Below are 22,717 nucleotides of genomic sequence, written 5' to 3'. Positions count from 1 at the left end.
CTTTAGCTGTTCATTGTTTAGTATTATGATTGCTGTTGGTTTGTCATAGACAGCCTTTATTATGTTCAAGAATACTCCTTGGAACCCTAGTTTTTCTAGGGCTTTTATCATAAATGGTTTCTGGATTTTATTAAACGCCTTTCCTTATCTAGGGATATAACCCTGTGATTCTTTACCTTGCTCCTGTTGATCTGGTGGATTACATTAATTGACTTGCATATATTTAACCAACTTTGCATCCCTGGTGTGAATCCTGCTTGATCATAGTGTATGAGTTTTTTTTGATGACTTGTTGATGTCGGTTGACTAGAATTTTGTTGAGAAGTTTTGCATTGATGTTCATCAAAGAAACGGGTCTATAGTTCTCTTCCCTTGACGGCTCCCTGTCTGGTTTGGGGATTAGTGTTATAGTAGCATCATAGAATGTGTTTGGTGGTGATCTTTTACTCTATATTTCATTGAATTGTTTGAGGAGTGTTGCTGTGAGATCTGTTTTGAAGGCCTTGTAGAAATCCACTGCGAATTCATCTGGACCTGGGCTTTTCTTGGAAGGGAGATCTCTTACTGCAGTTTCAATTTCATTGCTGGGTATGGATCTGTTCAGTAGATTTAAATCTCCTTGGTTGAGTTTGGGCATATCAAATTTTGTTAAGAATTTGTCCATTTCTTGCAGGTTCTCAAATTTGTTGGCATATAGGTTTGCAAAATAGTTCCTTATTATATTCCCAATCTTTGTTGTTTCTGTGGTGATGCTACCTGTTTCGTCTCTGATCTTGTTTATTTGGGTGTGCTGTCTACGTCAGGTTTGCCTATCTTATTAATTTTTTCGAAGAACCAACTCTTTGTTTAGTTGATTCCATGTTTTTTGTTTTATTTTTTTTTTTTTGGATTCTAAATCATTTAATTCTGATTTGATTTTATTTGCTTCCACCTATTGGCTTGTGGTTTGGCTTGTTGTTCTCTTTCAAGGAGCATAAGGTGCTTTGTTAAGTTGTTGAATTGAGATTTCTCCAATTTGTTGATTTAGGCACTCAGGGCTATAAATTTTCCTCTGAGTACTGCCTTTGCTCTGTCCCAGAGGAGCTGGTAATTTGTGTGCTCATCTTGGTTTAATTCCATAAACATTTGAAATTCTTTTCTGACTTTCTTGACGATCTATTGGTGGTTCAACAATGTATTGTTGAGTGTCCATGAGTTGTGAGGTTTTCTTTGGTGGCCTTTGTTGTTGAGCTCTAGCTTTATCCTGTTGTGGTCTGAGAGAATGCATGGAATGATTTCAGTGTTTCTGCACTTGTGCAGATTTACTTTGTGCCCTAATATGTGATCTCTTTTGGAGAATGTTCCATGTGCTGCTGAGAAGAATGCATATTCTGTTGTTGCTGGATGGAATATTCTGTAGATGTGGGTTAAGTCTCCATGGTCTATGCAGTTGTTTACTTCTGAGGTTTCTTTGTTCAGTTTTGGCTTATTGATCTGTCCAGAAGTGATGTTAATGTCTCTGCCAATCAATGTGTTTGGGTCTATGAGTTTTACAAGAGTCATTAATTACCATTTGATGAAGTTGGGAGCTCCTGTATTTGTTGTGTAGATGTTTAAGATTGTTATGTCCTCCTGTAGGAGAGATCCCTTTATTAGTATGTAGTAGCCTTCTTTGTCTGTTTTTGCTGTTTTTAGTTTGAAGTCAATTTTATCTGATATTAAGATTGTGACACTGGCCTGTTTGTGGGAGCCCTTTGCTTGAGAGATTTTACTTCAGCCTTTCACTTTTAAAATATGTTTGCTTTTGCTGGCAAGATGTGTCTCTTGGAGGAAACAGAAAGATGGATCTTGTTTTTTGATCCAACATGTTAATCTATGTCGTTTAGTTGGAGAGTTAAGTCCATTAATATTGAGAGTTAGGATTGAGGGGCCAGGAGTTTGGCCTAGTAGTAGAGTGCTTGCCTAGCATGCACAAATCCATGGGTTCAAGTCCTTGGTACCACATACATGGAAAAATCAGGAAGTGGAACTGTGGCTCAAGTGGTAGAATGATATGCCAGCCTTGAGCCAAAGAGTTCAAGATGGTGTACAGGCCCTGAATTCACGCTGCAGGACTGACAAAAAAAAAAGAGAGAGAGAGGATTGAGAGGTGATTGCTCCCTTTCATCTATCTTTGTAGAGGCTGTGTCTTCCCTTTTTTGCGCTACTAATCTGGGGCTTTATTTATGGATGTTTTCCCTATCTGGATCATGGTCTTGGTGGTTTTCAATGTGGAGGGCATCCTTGAGGGTATTCTGTAGTGCTGGTTTGGTAGAGCTATATTAGTTCCATTTTTCCTTGCTATGGAAGACTTTTTATTTGACCTTCTTCTACGAATGAGAGTTTAGCTGGATACAGAATTCTTGGTTGATAGTTAATTTTCTTTTAGGATGTGTCAAACAACATTCCAGGCTCTTCTTGCTTTCATGGTCTCTGCTGAGAAATCTGAGGTAATTCTGATTGGTTTTCCTTTATATGTGATTTCTCTCTTTTCATTGGTAGCTTTAAGAATTCTTTCTTTGGCCTCCATTGATCCTGTTTTGATTACAATGTGTCAATGAGAAGTCCTGTTCTGGTCTGGTCTGTTTGGGGTTCTAAATGCTTCTTGTATCTGGATGGGCCTATCCTTCTGAATGTTTGGGAAGTTCTCAGCTAATATTCTTTTAAATAAGTTGCCTATTCCATTAACTTCTTTCCCTAGGTTTTCTTCAATACCAATTAGCCTTATATTGGGATTCCTGATTGTATCTTAAAGCTCTTGAAGTGATCTGTCCTGATCTTTGACTGATTTTGTGGTTTTTTTTTGTTCTTTTTCCATAGAGTCTACGCTGTCCTTGATTCCTACGATTCAACCTTCTGCTTCATCTAGTCTACTCCCTAAACTTACAACTTGGTTTCTTGTTTGCCTACCTTCTGATTGATCTTTTTCAATGGCTTCCATATCTCTGTAGTCATTGTGTCTTAGGTCCTATATGGACTTCCTTACTTCTTTAATTTTGTTCCGGGTGCTGTCTCTAATCTCTTTAAGCTGGGTAGTTATTTTTTTTTATTGTGTTCTTTTTGTTTTTTCTTATTTATTGTCAAAGTGATGTACAGAGAGGTTACAGTTTCATAAGTTAGGCAATGGATACATTTCCTGTACTGTTTGTTACCTCCTCCCTCATTCCACCCTCCTCCTTCCCCCTTTCCCTCTCCTCCCATGAGTTGCTCAGTTTGCAAGTATTTCTTTTTTTTTTTTCAAATTTTTATTATCAAACTGATGTACAGAGAGGTTACAGTTTCATACGTTAGGCATTGGATACATTTCTTGTACTGTTTGTTACCTTATTCCTCATACACCCCTCCCTCCTCCCACTTTCCCTTTCCCCCCCTGAGGTGTTCAGTTCACTTACACCAAACAGTTTTGCAAGTATTGCTTTTGTAGTTGTTTCTCTTTTTTTACCCTGTGTCTCTCAATTTTGGTATTCCCTTTCAATTTCCTACTTCTAATACCAGTATGCATGGTTTCCAATATGCTCAGATAAGATTACAGAGATAGTGTAGGTACAACCACAAGAAGGTGATACAAGAACATCATCCATAATAGGAGCTACAGACACAGATGGGATGTTGAAAGTAGTTACAACTGTGATATAACAATCATTTCCACAACATGATGTTGTTTCACTTAGCATCATCTTATGTGATCATAAGGGTATAGCTATTGGGCTCTTGTGATGCTCTGCTATGACTTGCCTAAACCTGTACTAATTATTCCCAATAAGGGAGACCATAGAGTCCATGTTTCTTTGGGTCTGGCTTACTTCACTTAGTATATTTTTTTCCAAGTCCTTCCATTTCCTTACAAATGGGGCAATGTCATTCTTTCTAATAGAGGCATAAAATTCCATTGTGTATATGTACCATATTTTCCTGATCCATTCGTCTACTGAGGGGCATCTGGGTTGGTTCCAGATTCTAGCTATGACAAATTGTGCTGCGATGAACATTGGTGTGCTGGTGGCATTACTGTGATTTTGTTTGTGGTCTTTTGGATAGATACCCAAAAGTGGGGCTGCTGGGTCATAGGGAAGTTCTATATTTAGCCTTCTGAGGAATCTCCATTCTGCTTGCCAGAATGGCTGAACTAGTTTACATTCCCACCAAAAATGAAGTAGGGTTCCCTTTTGGCCACATCCCCTCCAACAATTGTTATTGTTAGTTTTCTTGATATATGATATTCTTACTGGGGTGAGATGGAATCTCAATGTTGTTTTGATTTGCATTTCTTTTATGGCCAGTGATGTAGAGCACTTTCTCATATGTCTCTTGGCCATTCTCATTTCCTCATCAGAGAAGTCTCTTTCTAAGTCTTTAGCCCACTTGATGTGGGAGCTATTGGTTCTTTGCGGTTTTGTTTTGGAAGAAGGTAATTTTTTTAGTTCTGCATATATTTTAGAGATGAGGCCTTTGTCCGTTGAATGGCCGGTAAAGATCTACTCCCAGTCTGTGGGCTTTCTGTTTATCCTGCGAGCTATGTCCTTTGCCGTGCAGAAGCTCTGCAGTTTGATGCAGTCCTATTTGTCCAACCTTTCTTTGATTTGTAGCCTTTCTGAGTCATTGTTAAGGAAGTTCCGTCCTGTGCTAAGGAGCCCAAGGGTTTCTCCTACTCCTTCCTTTAGTGTTTTCAGGGTGTCTGTTTTGATTTCGAGGTCTTTAATCCATTTGGAATTGATTTTGGTGCAGGGTGATATATAAGGATCTAGTTTTAGTTTGTTGCATGAGTTGAGCCAGTTTTGCCAGTTTGCAAGTATTTCTTTTATAGTCGTTTGTCTTTTTTTCCTGTGTCTCTCGATTTTGGTATTCCCTTTCACTTTCCTAGTTCTAATAACAGTATATACAGTTTCCAATGTACTCAGATAAGATATAGTGATAATGCAGATACAACCACTAAGTGAAGTGTGCCAGACCCAAAGAAACATGGACTCTATGGTCTCCCTCATAGGGAGTAATTAGCACAGGTTGAGGCTAGTCACAGCAAAGGATCACAAGAACCTAATAGCTATGCCCCTATGAATGCATAAGATAATACTAAGTGAAATGAACTCCATGTTATGAAACCGAGTGATATATCACTGTTGTAATTACTTTGAACATGCCATGTGAAACCAAAGCTTGTTTTGTTGATGATCCTCTTGTATCCCCTTCCTGGGTAGCTATCTTTTCATAGGACTTTTTTTCTTTCTATTGTAGTTTATATATTATTCTGTTTGTGGAGGCCATGAAGTTCTCTATTATTTTATGGTTGGATTCATCGTGTTAATGAATTATTCTGTGGTTCAACTCCTCGTGTTCTAAAATGCTTTTCTGGAGAGACTCAAACTTTTCATTTATCATTTTTATCAGCATAGTTGGTAGAGCATTTTGAGGGCTCTCCTTTAGGATTTCAATTGAATGCTCTGTTTCCTGTTTGTTTTGAGTGGGTGATGAGATTCCCTGTCTTGCCATACTTTTTGTGTTTCTTCTGCCCATTTGGATTTGGAATGCTAGTCTGCTAGCCCCCTTTGGCACTGTTTAGGACCTGAACCAAGCCTGCCACATCCTGTTGTTCTACTTTTTTAAGTACACAATCCTAGACAGGTAATTTCCCTCTCTTTTTATGCGTATAGCAGCAGATTTAGTGTCCCCACAAAGTAAATACCAACCATGAGCCATGTATTCAGTGGCTGGATTGTATATCGTTACAATCTTGTTCTTATTTCTTTTTGTGTTGATAAAATTGCTCTAAGAACCCCTATGACTCACTCAGATTGTCCAAAGAGGCCTAACCTTATCTTGCCTACCATTGACCTGGGCTCCATGGAATCTGGAGGTCCTGGATGGTGGTGATTGTGTGGTTCTCTGAGGATTGTGGGTAGAAGTTGGGTGCCCTCAGTGACTGGGGGACTGTGGTCAGCCTGGGGAACCAGTCTTTTGCTCCCAAGGCATCAAAGTACAAACATATAAGCAATTTTACTAGATATTCCTAAATCATACATCCAGCATCACTCATAAATCTGCAGTGTATATATTTGTATGTATGTGCATATATCTGTGTGTGTGTGTAGTATACATGATATACATACCACATACACACACACACATATATATGGATACATATTTATATTTCTATATAAATGGCCACTATTGAATTCTGCATGCATATAATTTGTTGACTTTTTTTTCCAGTGGACTTGGTGATGGAGGAAGGCATCAATACTGTGAATCATTACTAATTTTACAAGTGAAGTATAGAATTTCAGTATAGTTTAATGAGCATTAACTTCATTATTGGCAAGGTCAGACAGCTTTTCATTTGTTTCGAGTTTATTTAAATAAATAATTAAAATATCAATTTAATTTCTGAATTAAATATTTACATTTTGAGACTATATTCCTATAGGTTGCTGTGATTCAGCCTGTAGTTTTAACATTCTTAAATATATTAGAGATGCTAACATTTTGTGATATAACTTGGTTTTCATTTATCATTCAAAACTGGATGTCATTTTAATTATATTTCATTCAGATAAGTTGTACTCTTACCGGTTTGAGGTATAAGAATTTGTATCTTCTTGTAATAGCTTCCTCTATTCTCAATATCATTTTTTGAACAGTCATATTTTTCCTTACTTGTTTGAGTTGTTGCCTTTATTGTCTACTTAAATCTTCCTATCAACCTGGGTAATGTTGTAGATAACCTATGTGTGAACAATTCCATAAACAAATGATCATGCTTTGTTTCTGGGGATGATTTTCCTTCCTCTCCCTCTCAAGTCACACGTAAATATGAGTAAATGATTTTTAGTGTCTCTTCTCATGGCTAATTAGAGAAGTATCTTACCACTAGTCATCACCAAGCCTGAAAAATTAGTTAGGGACAGTTCTTACCAGATTTTAAAACACATCTGCCCAGAGGTGAGCATGACATCATCTAGATTATCCAAAACTAACCACAATTGTCATAAAATAGGCAATGATATGTGTTCCTGCTCTCATGCATTGTCCCAATAAACATCAAGTAAACACATGTTTTAATTTTTAGAACAGTATATTTTAGGTGTGACTATGTGCCTTGTCTTGTTCAATGTTGGAAGTTCTCTTGACCTATATATTAGTGTTGATAGCAAAATCCATCCATGAAATATCCACTATCAATTCACACAATTATTTTATCACTCCTCAATGATTGCTATCCTTTCTTTCCATTAGGGGTTACCAAAAGATGCTTTTGGAATTCTGTTCAATGAGCTCCTACTTGCCTGTAGTTGAAACTTCCATAGCTGCAGTTGCTGGTGGTCTCCACGGGGGATCTGAAAGAACAGGACAGTTAAAAGGAGATCATTTCAAAGTGTGAGATGGGGGATAATGGAGCAGGACAGAGCCACATGACTTTTGTTAAACTATATGACTACATACTCATAGTTTGTTACTTTTACAATATCATGCTTTGCCTGATTTGTAAGGTAAACTTTCCCACTTAGAGGTAAACATAAAGACAGTGCATATGGGACTCAGAATAATCCATCATTGAAAGCATTAATTGGAAATCTCAAAATGTTCTTCTGCAGACAAAGTGGTGAGAAGAGTATCATATTCTTTTTGTACTTCATAGCTTTTGATATTTTCCAAAGATTGACTTCTTTTTCTTGAACTGTTAGTTTTCTCTCAACCATGGTTAATATATGAAAATTAGGACAAGAACTATATGCTTTGCAATTTTTACAAGAGGAGTTTGCTCTCTAGCAACTTCTGGAGGTAGCCAGTGGAATTTGATATATACATGAGATAGGTAGATATTCAGATACATCTTAGTAAATGCATATTTTAATGGCTGCAATATCTATTTTTGATAGCTCGATTTTAATAAGAATATGCCTATATCATTTTAACCTGATTCCATTTTGTGTTTGATATAAAATTAGATGGGCTCTAATTTCAACTTGTAATTTTTCCACTCCAAACAGGGACTTGGCATAACTTGTTTCTTTCTTATGAGAAATTGAATTTAGAGACCTAAACAGTACATTCCATTTAGCACTTCAAGTGATCCAGTACTGACAAAGCAAAATAGCTAATAATAAAATTATTGTATATTAACATTTTGCTCTGTATAATAATTTCATAGTAAAGTAGTACTACTAATTAAAAACAGGACTATTCAATACTTTTAAGATATTTCTAATTCTTGTTTGTGAATTGCTTTGTTTTCCTGAGAAATATATCCTACCTTACACTACTTGCCAGATTATCATTTTAAATATGATTTTTGTGAAATCTAAAACAATTTGATCCTTTAAATGACAGTAGTAATAAGAAGAGAAACAGTTAATATTTTGAAACTTTTGAGCTGGCAGTGGTGGTACATGCTGGTAATCAATGAAGAAAACGATGCAGAAGGATCATGAATTCAAGACCAGCCTGGGCTACACCTTAGCTGGGCACCAGTGGCTCATGTCTGTTGTAATCCTAGCTACTCAGGAGACTGAGACTTTAGGGTTGCTGTTTGTAGCCAGCCTGTCAGGAAAGTCTATGAGACTCTTATTTCCAATAAATTACTCCAAAAAAGCTGGAAGTGGTGCTATGGCTCAAGTGGTAATGACAGAACACTAGCCTTGAGCAAAAGAAGCCCAATGACAGAGCCCAGGCCCAGAGTTCAAGCCCCAGGACTGGCAAGAATAAAAGAAATGAGGAGAAGAAGAGGAGCAGAAGAAGGAGGAAGAGGAGGAGAAGGAGGAGAAGGAGGAGGTAGAGGAAGAGGAGGAGGAAGAGAGGGGAAGGAGGAGAAGGAGGAGCAGGAGGAGGAAGGGGAGGAGGAGGAGGAGGAGGAGGAGGAGGAGGAGGAGGAGGAGGAGGAGGAGGAGGAGGAGGAGGAAGAGAGGAGATTGATTAATTCATGGGATGGGGTCAGATATTTATCTTGTTGTTTTTTTTTCTCTGTGTAATCATACAGTTTAGACAAATCAAATACTTGAGAGATGCTTCAGATTTGTGAAGTATTCCCATGATTAACCATAAAAGAAGTTTTCTGTCACTGTAACAAAATACCTGAGATGACAGTTAACTTGGAGAAACATTCTGGATTATAATTCTGGTGATTTCCGTCCCTGACAAACTGGGCTCTTTGTTTTAGCCTGGGGCAAGGCAGTATATTGTGGTAGTGTGAAAACCACTAGTTCAAGCCAGAGAGCAAGCAAAGAAGGAAGATGTCAGGCCTTTAAGGGACTACTGCCAGTAACTTAAAGTCTTCCCAGGAGCTCCCAAGGCTTCCACCATCTCCCATTCTCACTATCCTGGGCACCAAGCCTTTCAAATGTGGGCCTTTGGGGGTAATCATGCAATTACATATCTTTTGTGTTGTCTTTCTGCAGAATTTATGAGCTAATTTAATGTCCATAGTTTAGAAATGACTGTTATTCTCAAATATTCCCCAGTAATGTAGACAGAGCTTAAAGAATATGTGTATTGCAAACTGTAGGCTAAAGTAATGAATGACCCCCAAATCACAATGCCACAGCAATATGAATATATTTTTTAATGGAGTGTAGTGTGGTCCTGTTCAAGGAAGTCAAACCTGGGTAAAGTCCATCTCGATCATATGGTTCTATTTCCTGTTAGTTAGGTCCATGGGAATCTATTCTTTGGATTTTGACTGGATCTCTGATAGGGCATTATCAAACACATAACAAGAATCCTGGCAACCTTTGCTCTCCTGCTGCTATATAAGTATCTATAGTGCTAACACATGCAACAGGGTGAGAGACCACATGGAAAAAGACAGGTTGCTTCTGGGGTGTTCCACTGACCTAAAGCTGACTGCAGACCCTTGAGTGGTCCTCACAAGTCACTGAACTGCCCAATGCTCTCAGTCTAAGTTTCTGAACTAAGTCTAAGTACTGTAGAATGGTTATTTTAAGCCAAATTTGGACAGGTTTATTTGTGGTTGGCTTTTATGAAATGATGAGTAATTGAAACACTGAGATTACAGACAGTGGAAGGCAAATCAAATACTGAGAAAAATTGAGGCTGATTATAAAGAAGCCAGGTTCACATGATTCTGCTCTGCATACTTTATACACATTTGAAACATTCTGTACTAAGATATAAAAATTACACATCTCAAATGACTTGAATTTATAGTTAATGTGTTTTCAATTCCTTTCGGTTGTAGGTTGCTCATTTTTTATATAAAACCTTCCACTTAATGATTTTAAACTTTACATGATTTCAATTTTAAAACATAAACACATCTAGAAAAGTGTAGCTTTAATCATTGCCACATCTCCTTACCTCCTTCTTTTCTTTCTTTCTTTTCTGTGTGTGTGTGTGTGTGTGTGTGTGTGTGTGTGTGTGTGTGTGTGTGTGTTGCAAAGGAGGGATTACTGGGGTTTTAACTAAGGGCTTTGAGCTGTTGCTCTACCACTTGAATCCTGCTGATTTTTTTGTGGCTGATTATTTGGAAATAAGAGTCTCATGGGGAAAGTTCACTACCGGACACATTCTATGAAGCCAGTATAACCCTCATCCCCAAACTCATCTCAGAAAGAGAACTATAGACCAATTTCCCTGGTGAACATAGACGCAAAAATTCTCAACAAAATTCTGGCCAATTGACTTCAACAGGTCATAAAAAAATCATACATCATTTATCAAACTGGATTCATCCCAGGGATGCAAAGTGGGTTTAATATACGTAAGTCAATTAATATAATCCACCACATAACCCGGTGCAAGGCAAAGAACCATATGGTTATATCTCTGGATGCGGAGAGGCATTTGATAAAATCCAGTACCCATTTATGCTAAAAGCCCTGGAAAAACTGGGATTCAAGGGAACATTCTTGAATATAATAAAGGCAGTTTATGACAAACCAACAGCAAGCACAATTCTAAACAATGAAAAACTAAAGCCATTCCCTTTAAAATCAGCAGCAAGACAGGGATGTCCACTCTCTCCCATTCTCTTCAACATAGTACTAGATTTCCTAGCCAGAGCAATTAGGCAAGAAGAAAAGATAAAGGGTATCCAAACAGGAAAAAATGAAGTGAAATGTTCTCTCTTCGCAGATGACATGATCCTATACCTAAAGAACCCCATTGACTCTACTCCCAAGCTACTAGAACTGATCCAAAACTTTGGCAAAGTTGCAGGATATAAAATAAACCCTGAAAAATCAATGGCCTTTTTGTATGCTAATGACCTGAGCTCCGAGGCTGAAATCAGGAAAGCAACTCCTTTTGCAATAGCCGCAAAAAACGTAAAATACCTAGGAATAACCGTAACCAAAGACGTGAAAGACCTTTATAATGAGAACTTTAAAAACATGAAAAAATAAATTAAGGCAGAACTAAGGGAATGGAAAAACCTCCCATGCTCCTGGATTGGGAGGATTAATATTGTCAAAATGACAATATTGCCAAAGGCTATCTACAAATTCAATGCAATACCCATTAATATCCCAACACCATTTTTTTATGAAATAGAGGAAACAATCCAGAAATTCATATGGAACAATAAAAGACCTCGAATAGCAAAAACAATCCTAAGCAGACAGAACAGCGATGGAGGAATTACAATACCCAACTTCAAGCTGTATTATAAAGCTATAGTAATAAAAACAGCTTGGTATTGGCACCGGAACAGGACTGAAGACCAATGGAACAGAATTGAAGACCCAGAAATGAACCCACAGAACTAGGTCTACTTAATCTTTGATAAAGGAGCTAAAAAATAGTCTGGAAGAAAAATATCCTCTTTAACAAATGGTGCTGGCAAAACTGGTTCAGCACATGCAGCAAACTAAAACTAGATTCTTATATATCACTCTGCACCAAAATCAATTCCAAATGGATCAAAGACCTCGAAATTAAAACAGATACCCTGGAAACAGTAAATGAAGGAGTAGGAGAAACACTTGGGATCCTAGGCACAGGACGGAACTTCCTTAACAAAGAACCAGAAAGAGTACAAATCTAAGAAAGAATGGACAAATGGGAATGCATCAAACTGCAGTGCTTCTGCAAGGCAAAGGACATAGCTCCCGAGATAAACAGAAAGCCAACATATTGGGAAAGTATCTTTACCGGCCTCATATCTAAAATATATGCAGAACTAAAAAAATTACATTCCTCCAAAACAGAACCGCAAAGAACCAATAGCCCCCTCAAAAAGTGGGCTAAAGATTTAAAAAGACACTTCTCTGATAAGGAAATGAGAATGGCCAAGAGACATATGAAAAAGTGCTCTACATCACTGGCCATAAAAGAAATGCAAATCAAAACAACATTGAGATTCCATCTCACCCCAGTAAGAATGTCCTATGTCAAGAAAACTAACAATAACAAATGTTGGAGGGGATGTGGCCAAAAGAGACCCCTACTTCATTCATTGTTGGTGAGAATGTAAACTGGTTCATCCACTGTGGAAAGCAGTATGGAGATTCCTCAGAAGGCTAATTATAGAACTTCCCTATGACCCAGCAGCCCCACTTTTGGGCATCTACCCAAAAGACCACATACAACAACACACTAAAGCCACCAGCACAACAATGTTCATCACATCACAATTTATATAGCTAGAATATGGAACCAACCCAGATGCCCCTCAGTAGACAAATGGATCAGGAAAATGTCATACATATACACAATGGAATTTTATGCCTCTGTCAGAAAGAATGATATTGCCCCATTTGTAAGGAAATGGAAGGATTTGGAAAAAATTATACTAAGTGAAGTGGGCCAGACCCAAAGAATCATGGACTCTATGGTCTCCCTCATAGGGAATAATTAGAACAGGTTTAGGCTAGTCACAGCAGAGGTTCACAAGAGCCCAATAGCTATACCCTTATGAACACAAAAGATGATGGTAAGTGAAATGAACTCCATGTTATGGAAACGACTGTTATATCACTGTTGTAATTACTTTCAACATGCGATATGAAACCGTAGCTTCTATTATTGATGATCCTCTTGTATCCCCTTCCTGTGGTTGTACCTGCACTATCTCTGTATCTTATCTGAGTACATTGGAAAAGTGTATACTGGTATTAGAACTAGGAAACTGAAAGGGAATACCAAAATCGAGAGACACGGGGTAAAAATACAAATGACTACAAAAGCAATACTTGCAAAACTGTTTGGTGTCAATCAACTGAACAACTCATGGGGGAAAAGGGAATGGGGGAGGGGGAGCGGGGATGAGGGAGGAGGTAACAAACAGTACAAGAAATGTATCCAATGCCTAACGTATGAAAGTGTAACTCCTCTGTACATCAGTTTGAAAATAAAATTTTTTTAAACAAGAAAGCAAAAAAAAAAAAGTCTCATGGACTTTCCTGAGATAAAAGCGTGTCCTGAGTACTCAGCATGCTGAGTAGTTAAGGTTAAAGAAATTAGCTATCCTTCTTTCTCTTTGATAACCATTTCTATTAACATTATTTGAATATTTTAGGAGGAATTTTAGACAGCTGTAGCTACAATAGTTTTAGACACATTTTTGCCTACATGAGAGCAAGTGATACATAATATGAGATAGTTACAATTTTATTGGAAAGTAGTGAGAGTGGAAATTTGTTAACATTTTGGGGAAGAGGTATGATATATATGTATATATATATATATATATATATATATATATATATATAAAGAGTAAAAAAGGCATAGAAATGTAGATATATCATTTAAAGATTTAATGTCCCTACCAAAAGGATTAAAAATTTTAAATTAGGAATTTAAAGTAACCATCTCTATGTGCAAGTGAGTTTTCTTTTAATAATAAGTTTTGTGAATCATGGGGAAAATGGGGAAAAAGCAGATCAAAAGAAAGAGTATCTCATGTAATGATGGGATTATAGTAACTGTGCATATTTGTCAAGTAATTTCTATGTGCCACATGTACATTGTCACTCTCAATCCTTACTAGGAGTGTATCAGGTAAGTTCTTCCTATATATACACCCAAATGGCCCCAAATGGCCCCAAATCAGCCATCAGGCTGGGTTCATTTGAAGTTTGGCTGTGGGAATCTGATTGAGGGTGCACTCTACAGAAGTTCCCAGGCTCACTCAGGTGTGCCTCTTGATAAGGGTCTCTTCCAACATGGCACCCTTCTGAATTCTACTATGTGAAGAAATGTAGGAGTTACCAACATTGGCACCATTGCCATTTTAAATAATTGAATTGAAACCAATTCTGCCTTGTATTTGTTAGGGTAACTCCATAAACCCTGGTTATTCAGAAAGAAATGATAAATTTATGAACTAGTGGAATAGCAGGAAGTAGTCATCCCCAAGTGTCAACTGGTTGAGGACTCCCAGCACATGTAAGGTAGATGCTACTGTAGGTAGTAAGTCATAGCCCTACCCTACAAAACACTCACTTTCATTTTAGGGCTCATGTTCTTAATCTCAGACTTACTGAATGGTGTTTACCTTTTATGGAACAGCTACAACTGGGAAGTTTTTCTCTGTGGGAGTGTTTTTCAAAGAGCCACATATAATTCAAGTTGAACTGCACAGGCAGGACCCACACTGAAATATCTACCTATCATCTATCTATCTATCTATCTATCTATCTATCTATCTATCTATCTATCTATCTATCTATCTATATTTCACATATATATGCTGTATACTATGCTCCATATAAATGATGCAAACTGAGGCACTCTTGTTTCATTTTTGCTTCAGAAAATAGGCAAGAGAAAATTCCATGAGTACAATATAACCTTGAATTCACTCTAATTTATAAAAAGTCATGCTCTTTCAGGCTTTAGCACTTTACTGGTAATGAATTATTTGATGCACCCCCTACACTTGATCATGACAAACTGCAGCTTCATATTCCTGGGATGGGGCATTAGTCACAGGGGCAGGAATCAGCTAAGGTGAGGAGCTTGTACTATATCTTGAAGGCTGTTGGGAGACACTGAAGTGTTTTAAGCATGACTGGGTGACATGATTGGATGAATACATGATACTCTGAACTACAGTATTTTGTTGGAAGTATAAGACATTTTATTTCTTCTATGCATGAGGTGGCGGATGCCTTCTTTACCCTTCTACACATTCACTCATGTTCATTTAACGAAATTTATCTATTTCTCAAATGCTCAGATTAGTTGAAGTTCTCAGATTGGGGGCACTTTTTCCTGTCCTTATCTGAGCAAACAACCTCTAGTTGCCAGCTGGCCTTGAGCTTTGAAGACACATACTGACTATCGCGCCCATGGTTGGGTCCAGTGGGGGAAAACTCTATGTGTTAGAGAAAGTATTAGAATATTAGTAAATGCTTAAGTGAAAATGGGCTGAATTTGAATGTGTATTTGTTTTATGTTATTTACTGTGCTGAGTTTGGGTATACAGGATGAAGAGAATGGATTTGTTCATTATTAGTAAAAAGATGTAACTGCATGTGTGCCTTTTAAAACTAATCAAATATTTGTTGGACCCTTGGTGTAGATGTGGAAGTTTTTTTATATGCTTACAGGCAATATCAAAGCTATGTGACCAAGACTCTTAGAGATTTTTGGAATGCACTGTCAGACTAGTATCAATGAAGTTAACTTGGTATTCTGTGGGGAAGAGAGATGTATGTTGGCAAAAAAAGATGGACATATAAGAGTTCATGTCCTGTGGGAAGATAAATCTGCTGAGCTGAGTTTATAAGCATGAATGAGTTAATCAAGGAAAGATGTGACTCTTTCAAGCATTGCAGCCCTGGTTTATAAAGGCTATGGGTAATGCCATGGCTACAGAAGAAGGGATGGAAAGAATTATGAGAAATAAACCTAAGGAGGAGAAACAACTTGTACAAACTCAAACCAAATTTTCACTGTGCTGCCTTTGTGTCTTCTCAGCTATCTATGAGCAGTCTTGTGAGGTATACAGGCACCAAGGGAACAAAGCTGGCTTCTTCTACATAGACTCTGATGGCAGTGGGCCCCTCGGACCTCTCCAAGTGTATTGCAATATCACAGGTAAGATTCACAATTTTCAATTGAGTCTAAACTGATTGCCTCATGGTGTGTTGTAAAGGGAAATCCCTGCAAGAGGAAGTTTTTGTGAATCAAAATCCAATGGATATACTGCTAGGGTGCCCATGGGATAATTTTCATCTAGGTTATTTTCAAGAGAGAAAAGGAAGAAAACTTATTAATGATCATGACAATATTTCACTTGGACCATGAACAAATTACGAAGTGTCTTCTGTAGGGCTTGCCAATGATATTTTCTCTGTGTAAACTCAAAAACAGAAGACAGAAGAAACAAACAAAAAAATCAAAGCAGAAAAATCAGTGGATAGCCTTGATTCAGTATGAAGGACTTCATTCATGTCTGGCTCTGAGGATACCGTATCTCAGTGAGCCCTGCATTATCTCTAAGCTTTAGTTGTTCGTTGCTGAAGAAGAATGATGGATCCCATATCCTACAGTTAGGAGGATTAAAAGTAATTGTGTGTATTAGGGAGCTACCATCCTGGTTGTCTGGCAGATGTCTAGAAAAGAACAATGAGCTGTTTTTGTTTATACTGGAAATCTCATTACAGCTTGTAACTTCTTCCTTAGGTGTGGGACACAGAATGAGGCAATTATCTCATGAATTTAGAAATGGCATCTGATCAATAATTTACTCTAAAATGCAATGCAAAAGTACTGAACTTTGATGTAATACAGATTTAAGCATTCAGCTATGCCACCTCTCCTACCATTTTCAATGTCATTACCTGGCAGATGCATATTTTTATTTGTTGGTTTGTTTCATGCACTGATCTTCAGAGATGCCAGCTGCAGCATGTAAGCAAACAGGAAGGCAGTACCCTGCTAAGTCTTACTGAGCACCCCTGTCCAAAGCTGCTCTGCAACAAGTTGAAACAATTATAGGTCTATTTGTGAACCAGACACTAGCCCGGATGCTGAATATATGCAGAGAAACAAAACAGTGTTTCTATTTGTGAACCAGACACTAGCCCGGATGCTGAATATATGCAGAGAAACAAAACAGTGTGGCTATCTTTCATTAGGCATTAGTATTGAGAACACTGCTATACAATATTGCTAGCAGAATCACAAGCCAAACATAAGAAAGGATGGTTAAGGGCACTTATCAATTTACCCAACTACATATGAAAGGCTAGACTTCTTTTCCTGTAGAAAATACTAGCTACTTGGAAGTGGATATAGCTTCCTGTACTTTCTGTGGTACTCCCTCTTGATCACTAAAATATTGCTCGTCTATTTTCCATGGTTCACATTAACATGTTGAACAAGCTGGTTAGAACTAGCCTTCTTGAGAAGTTGGTTATTTTCAAAACATAAGTAACATGGAAGATATACACACAAATACACACATATGTATATCAGAAATTTTAATTTAGTAAATTCACTTTTCCTAAGCTTCACAGAAATTCAAATTCTCTCTTATCCAGGGATTGCCATTAAAAACAATAATAATCTGGCTGCAGAATAAGGTAAAGGACATAAATGCTTACTGAGAAGTGACCACTATGACTTGCAAAAATTAAAGTAGTGTCAATGGCTGCCAGTTATTGAACACCAGCCAACATTGGAAACAAAACTGGACATTTACAGATGTCATGGGTTTTAATGCTCACAACAAAAACCTACAACAGATTTTTTTTTCATCTTCCTTTTACCTGGAAAGCAACAGAATATGAGAATTTCATAACCTGCTCAAGCAAGTAGAGACCTCTTTCATGGTCAGAATTCATGTTACTGAAATATTAGCTGGATACTTTAGATTGTATATGCTTTACAATACATATTTTAAAATATTTTTATAAAAAGAGAAATGATATTGATTGTGACATACAAAAGTAGTTGAACAAAAGAGATATAATTTAACATGTGAGTTTATGGGTATGAACTTTTGTAGAATTTTTAATCATCTCTATCTATTGATCTATCTATATCATTAAAATTCTAATGTACAAATGTAGACTTTTTCATATTTCATTAAAAGCATTTAACTCTCTAGAACTACATATGAGAAGAGAATGCTAAATCATGAGAATTCTTACACAATTACACTTCTTTGCGGGCTTATGCCTGATGGTTTGTACAAGTCTAGCTAAAAGAGAATGTGAAGATTTATTCAAAGTTTGCTGTTTGAGTGAGATGGTGTAGAAATCCTAGCCTCTAGTTGTGTCTTGAATTGTGTGGTGGAAAATTTCTTTTTAATATGGCTGATTTGGTCATATGCAATTACAAAATCATTAGACTTTTATTTTTGTCTGTTGTCTGTTTCTTGATGTTTCTTAAATTACAGAAATGAAAGAAATGTTTTATATAGGTTGAATTAACAATGATCATCTTGAGTTAGTAAATGGTTTTCTAATATATAAGAGTAATAATGATCAAATATATATCTTACTATTTGGAAATCTCTTCCATATTCTTAAATATGAATTATTTTTGATATTTTGAAAAACGTAATTAAGTCGCAAAGGAATAGAATAAGGGAGGAAGACAGTGAAGGAAAGAACAGAGAACGGAAACAAGATTGTTTGTCTTTAATTATGGTTTCTGAAAATGCCAAGTTGCTGCCTTCTTTATTCTCCCGTAGGAACTAGCGTAAAGATGCCCAGGATTCAGGCCCATTTTCCATAGTGGGTTATATCACTTATTGAGACAAGCAGTTTTGTAAGAGAACTCTCTATTCACAAAGTAGCTAAGCCAGGAAACCAGAGAGCAGGTCTCAAGTTTGCCTTTTCTAGCATAGGCCTGAGGGATTTTCAAAGAATAATGTAGGAGGGCATGCAAAAGAATAAGCAAAGACATGGCATCCAGGAAAATTGATGGAACCAGAGCTATAAGGATCCATGTTCTGAGTTAATCACTGCTCACTGCACCATGCCAAATGCTGGGGTCCTCAGCATGGGGGATCTCAAGCAAGCTGGGAGGGTAAAGCTCTAGTCACCCAAATGACATTTTCACATGCGCCCATGTGTTTGTTGTTTACAGTTGCAGGTGGGCAAACACGGCCTGCAAATTCCTGAAAAAAACTCAGGCAACTTTTACTCTGTAGAGGCATACATCAAAGGTGTTATCTGTGAAAAAGCTTATGTGTCTCAAAACATATTACTAGTTCTCTCAAATTGAGGATGCTCCAAGCCCACTAAAAGCAAGTGTAGGGCTTTAGGAAGTTTATTCCACTTTTCTCTTGGTTTCAACAATGTAAAATGACAAACAGTACTTGGTGGTAGAAAATCTGGGTTTATCTATACATTTTACCAGTCAACTATGTGTCTGAGACCCAGTTCTGTACTTTTTTTTTTTTAAACATTTCTTGCTGGTCCAGGGCTTGAACTCAGGGCTAGGGCACTGTCTCTAGGTCTTTTTGCTCAATGTTGGTGTTCTACTTGAGCCACAGCTCCACTCTCACCTTTTTAATCATTAATTGGTCATATACTCCCAGGGAATTTGCTACCCAGACTGTCATCAAACCACAATCCTCAGATCTCAGCCTTCTATATAGCTAAGGTTACAGGTATAAACTGGTGCACAGCTTCAGCTCTGTTGTAAAATGCATATTGAGCCAGCTGGTCGTGCAGCCCTTTCTCATTTATAATTTTCTACTTTATGGGTGGGGATTTCTCCTAAGAAGTCTGTACATATTTGCAAGTAGAAACTGTGAAGCTAAAGCTGGACAGATTCTAGTTGTGGAAGATAGGAAATGTGGATTGTTTTTGTTTCCTTCTTTATAAGGTACACTAAGGGAGACTAGCGCCCCTCCACCCAATTGTCATAGGCAGGGAGGGGCCACCTGTGCTAGGAGTCTGCATTTGTTGCCTCTCATCTGTTCACCTCATGGTCAGGTGAGAGCATAAGAGCTCAGCAGCAACTGACTATTTGATACAAACTAACATGACCCCTGTGTGGGAAATATGCCAATTTATTACAGCAACTGAGGAGGACAATTCTGTTTATTGACAAAATAGACTAATTCTTAACCACTATATTCTTTTGACAGTACTCAGAAACATGTTCTAAAAGTTGTTTCACCAAACAATTAGTGGGTAGGAGAATGAGAGGCCCAGCTGGGGATGGAGGAATGTATGAAGTTCTAGATAAAGAAAATAAAGAGTGAGTTGTCCATAGACAACTTTTGATGTCATTATAAATGATGTATAAATCAGTTCAGCTAAATATAACATTACTCAATATAAATTTTCACACTGTTGGTACTGCCCAAGCTGCTATGGGTGGAGGAATATGCCTGCATAAGTTTCCCAGGACAACTATAACATAGAACCTCAAACTAAGTGGCTTAAAGAAGCCAATATTGTGTATCCTGGAGGTATGAATCACCCTTATGTCTTTATCCTGGGAGAAAGAGGCGTGTGGTGTTACTGGCTTCCACAGCTTCAACATCACCACTTCAGCTTCCAAGATGCTCACATTGCCTCCAGTGACACTGACACAGGACTTTCTCTCCTATTGTGTTTGCATGTCTGAGTCTTCTCTTCCTCTAAGGAAATCCCTTTGTTTGGGGCTAGGTTCACCCTAATGGAGTGTGACCCCAGTGGAACTTGATTTCATTTATAAAGAACCTTGTTCCGAACAGGTTACATTCCCAAGTCACTCAAGACTAGAAATTCAACATACCACTTGTATGAACAAATATTGACCCATACCAAAAACTTTTCTGCCCGGTACAGACACACTAATCCTGTAGATGACACAAAAGTATTTAAAGTGTGCTACAGGAAGTACAAAAGTGTTGGGATCACACAGGAGGGCCCATCAACTCAGCATTCTGTACAGTGGAGTTATATCTATGCAGACAGATTATGTTTTTTTGAGACTGGGATAAGGAAGAGAACTGAAAAAGATTGCAATGAAGGAAGACATTTTCAAAAAGAGAAAATGAGTGGCAAGAAAATAGTATCAGTGTCTCTGAGTCACTGGGAAGAGTAGGTTAGAGCCTTAAATATCTCATAGTGTGAATTCATATAAAACATACAGAAAGATTTACCAGAGTCAAAGCAACTGAAGAGGAATAAGCCAAAGTACTTAAAGGTTCATAATTTGAACCATATTACCCTAATTTATTTAATATATATGTATATATTATATTATGTATATGTACTTTATATATATATATATGCTGTGTGTGTATGTGTGTACTTTATCACTATTTCCTGTCGTGAAGACTTTGATTTGTCTGATTAACTCAAATTAGGGATTTTTTCACAAAGGTGTTACCCAGTACAAAAATATTTGGCCAAACATTACCCTAGTTGTTTTCTCTGGAGGAAATTTATATGAAGATAATTGAAATCAAAGATCTCTGAAAAAGATGGATTTCTTTTCATAATTTGGATAGACCCTATGCAATTAGCTGAACCAAGCATTGGGCTCTCTTGAACTAAAAGGAACTTTGACAAAAATACCCATGGACGTGAATGGCTACCCTTTCCAGAGTCTGTCAAGCTAAGCAGACATACTAAGCCTCCATAATGTAATTCCTAAATAAACTCTCTGTGGCTCCTCTGCCCACCCTCCTGCTCACCTTTCCTGGTGACCTAGCCTAGTGTGGATATTCTCTCATCCCCTACATGCACATCTGCAGTGTTTGTTCAATGCCAAAGGTTGTTTCTTTTTTAAAACAAAGCATAGGGTGTGTCTACGGTTTGGATGTTGCCTGTTGTTGAGTTAAAGGTATGGTGATATGAGAGATGGTGGAATTTGAAGTCATGTTGAGCCCTTGAAGGAGATCAAGATAATAATCCTGTAGCCTTGATAACTTCTCAGAGGAGAATTGTTATTAAAGGGCAAGAGCAATCTCTCCAAGTCTTTCTACTTACCTGTATCACTACATACACTCTAGCTCTTGAAAGGCCTTCTATTGTCATCTGCCAGAGGCCTTTGCAGAGGCTTGCCATGCTGTTCGAATTTCAGAGTAAAGTAAATCTCTCCTCTTAATCACTTTCCAGCCCCTGGTATTGTGTGGTAAATATGGAAAATAGACTAATGTAAGGTGTGATGAATTCTTGGATGTACCTTTACACATAATCTGAGTCCAGTGCAAATTGAACTCAATGAAATCACTGCCAAATTAAAGACTCATTTCTCCCTTTTGTCTTTGTTCCTTTCTACTTTCCATAATTTATCCCAGACTCAGGCCCTTCCCCATTAAGTCAATAAACTTGGCACTGTGGAGAGAGCTTTAGTATTTAATCTTAACTAGGATCAACCCATTCTTTCTATTTGCAGCCTGCCCTGAACTCCCATTTCTTTTTTTTCTTCCATTTCTGCCAGGCTTCCTCAAATGCCTTCTCTACTTCAAGTGGAGGAAAAGAGATATATTTAGAGTTACCCTGGTTCAAATTTGAGTACTACCACATTCTAGTTATGTAACCTTGCTCAAGTCATTTAACACTTCTTTATCAGTAAAATGAAAATGATAAAAATGGCTGCCTTTTATAATATGTAAGAATATCCTGGGTTTCTACTCACAGGACATATGCAATGGGCACTAGGGGTTCATGCCTGTATTCCCAGCTACACAGGAGAATGAAATTTGAGGAATGTGGCTCAAAGCCAGCCCATGCAGATAAATCTGGGAAACTCTTAGTAGTTCTGGTTAACCAGCAAAACGACAGAAGTCCAAGTATACCTTCAAGCATAAGAACCAAATGAGAGGGGAAGGCCCTGACTACAA

The 22,717-nt window shown here is 37.6% G+C and overlaps 1 protein-coding gene across 3 annotated transcripts in view; it reads left to right on the top strand.

The window, feature by feature from the left end:
• Nucleotides 1–22,717, top strand: part of Cntnap5 (contactin associated protein family member 5) — a 936,592-nt gene that overhangs the window by 610,037 nt on the left and 303,838 nt on the right. For all 3 annotated transcript variants that reach the window (XM_048329504.1, XM_048329503.1, XM_048329502.1), the window contains exon 12: nt 15,892–16,011. In XM_048329504.1, coding sequence (XP_048185461.1) covers nt 15,892–16,011 — 120 coding nt within the window. The remainder of the gene's footprint in view (nt 1–15,891; nt 16,012–22,717) is intronic.

The sequence above is a fragment of the Perognathus longimembris genome, chromosome 20 (genome assembly GCF_023159225.1).
Source record: "Perognathus longimembris pacificus isolate PPM17 chromosome 20, ASM2315922v1, whole genome shotgun sequence".
NCBI lineage: Eukaryota > Metazoa > Chordata > Mammalia > Rodentia > Heteromyidae > Perognathus > Perognathus longimembris.
Note: the sequence above shows the minus strand (reverse complement) of the source record. Positions and strands in the feature narration are given on the sequence as shown.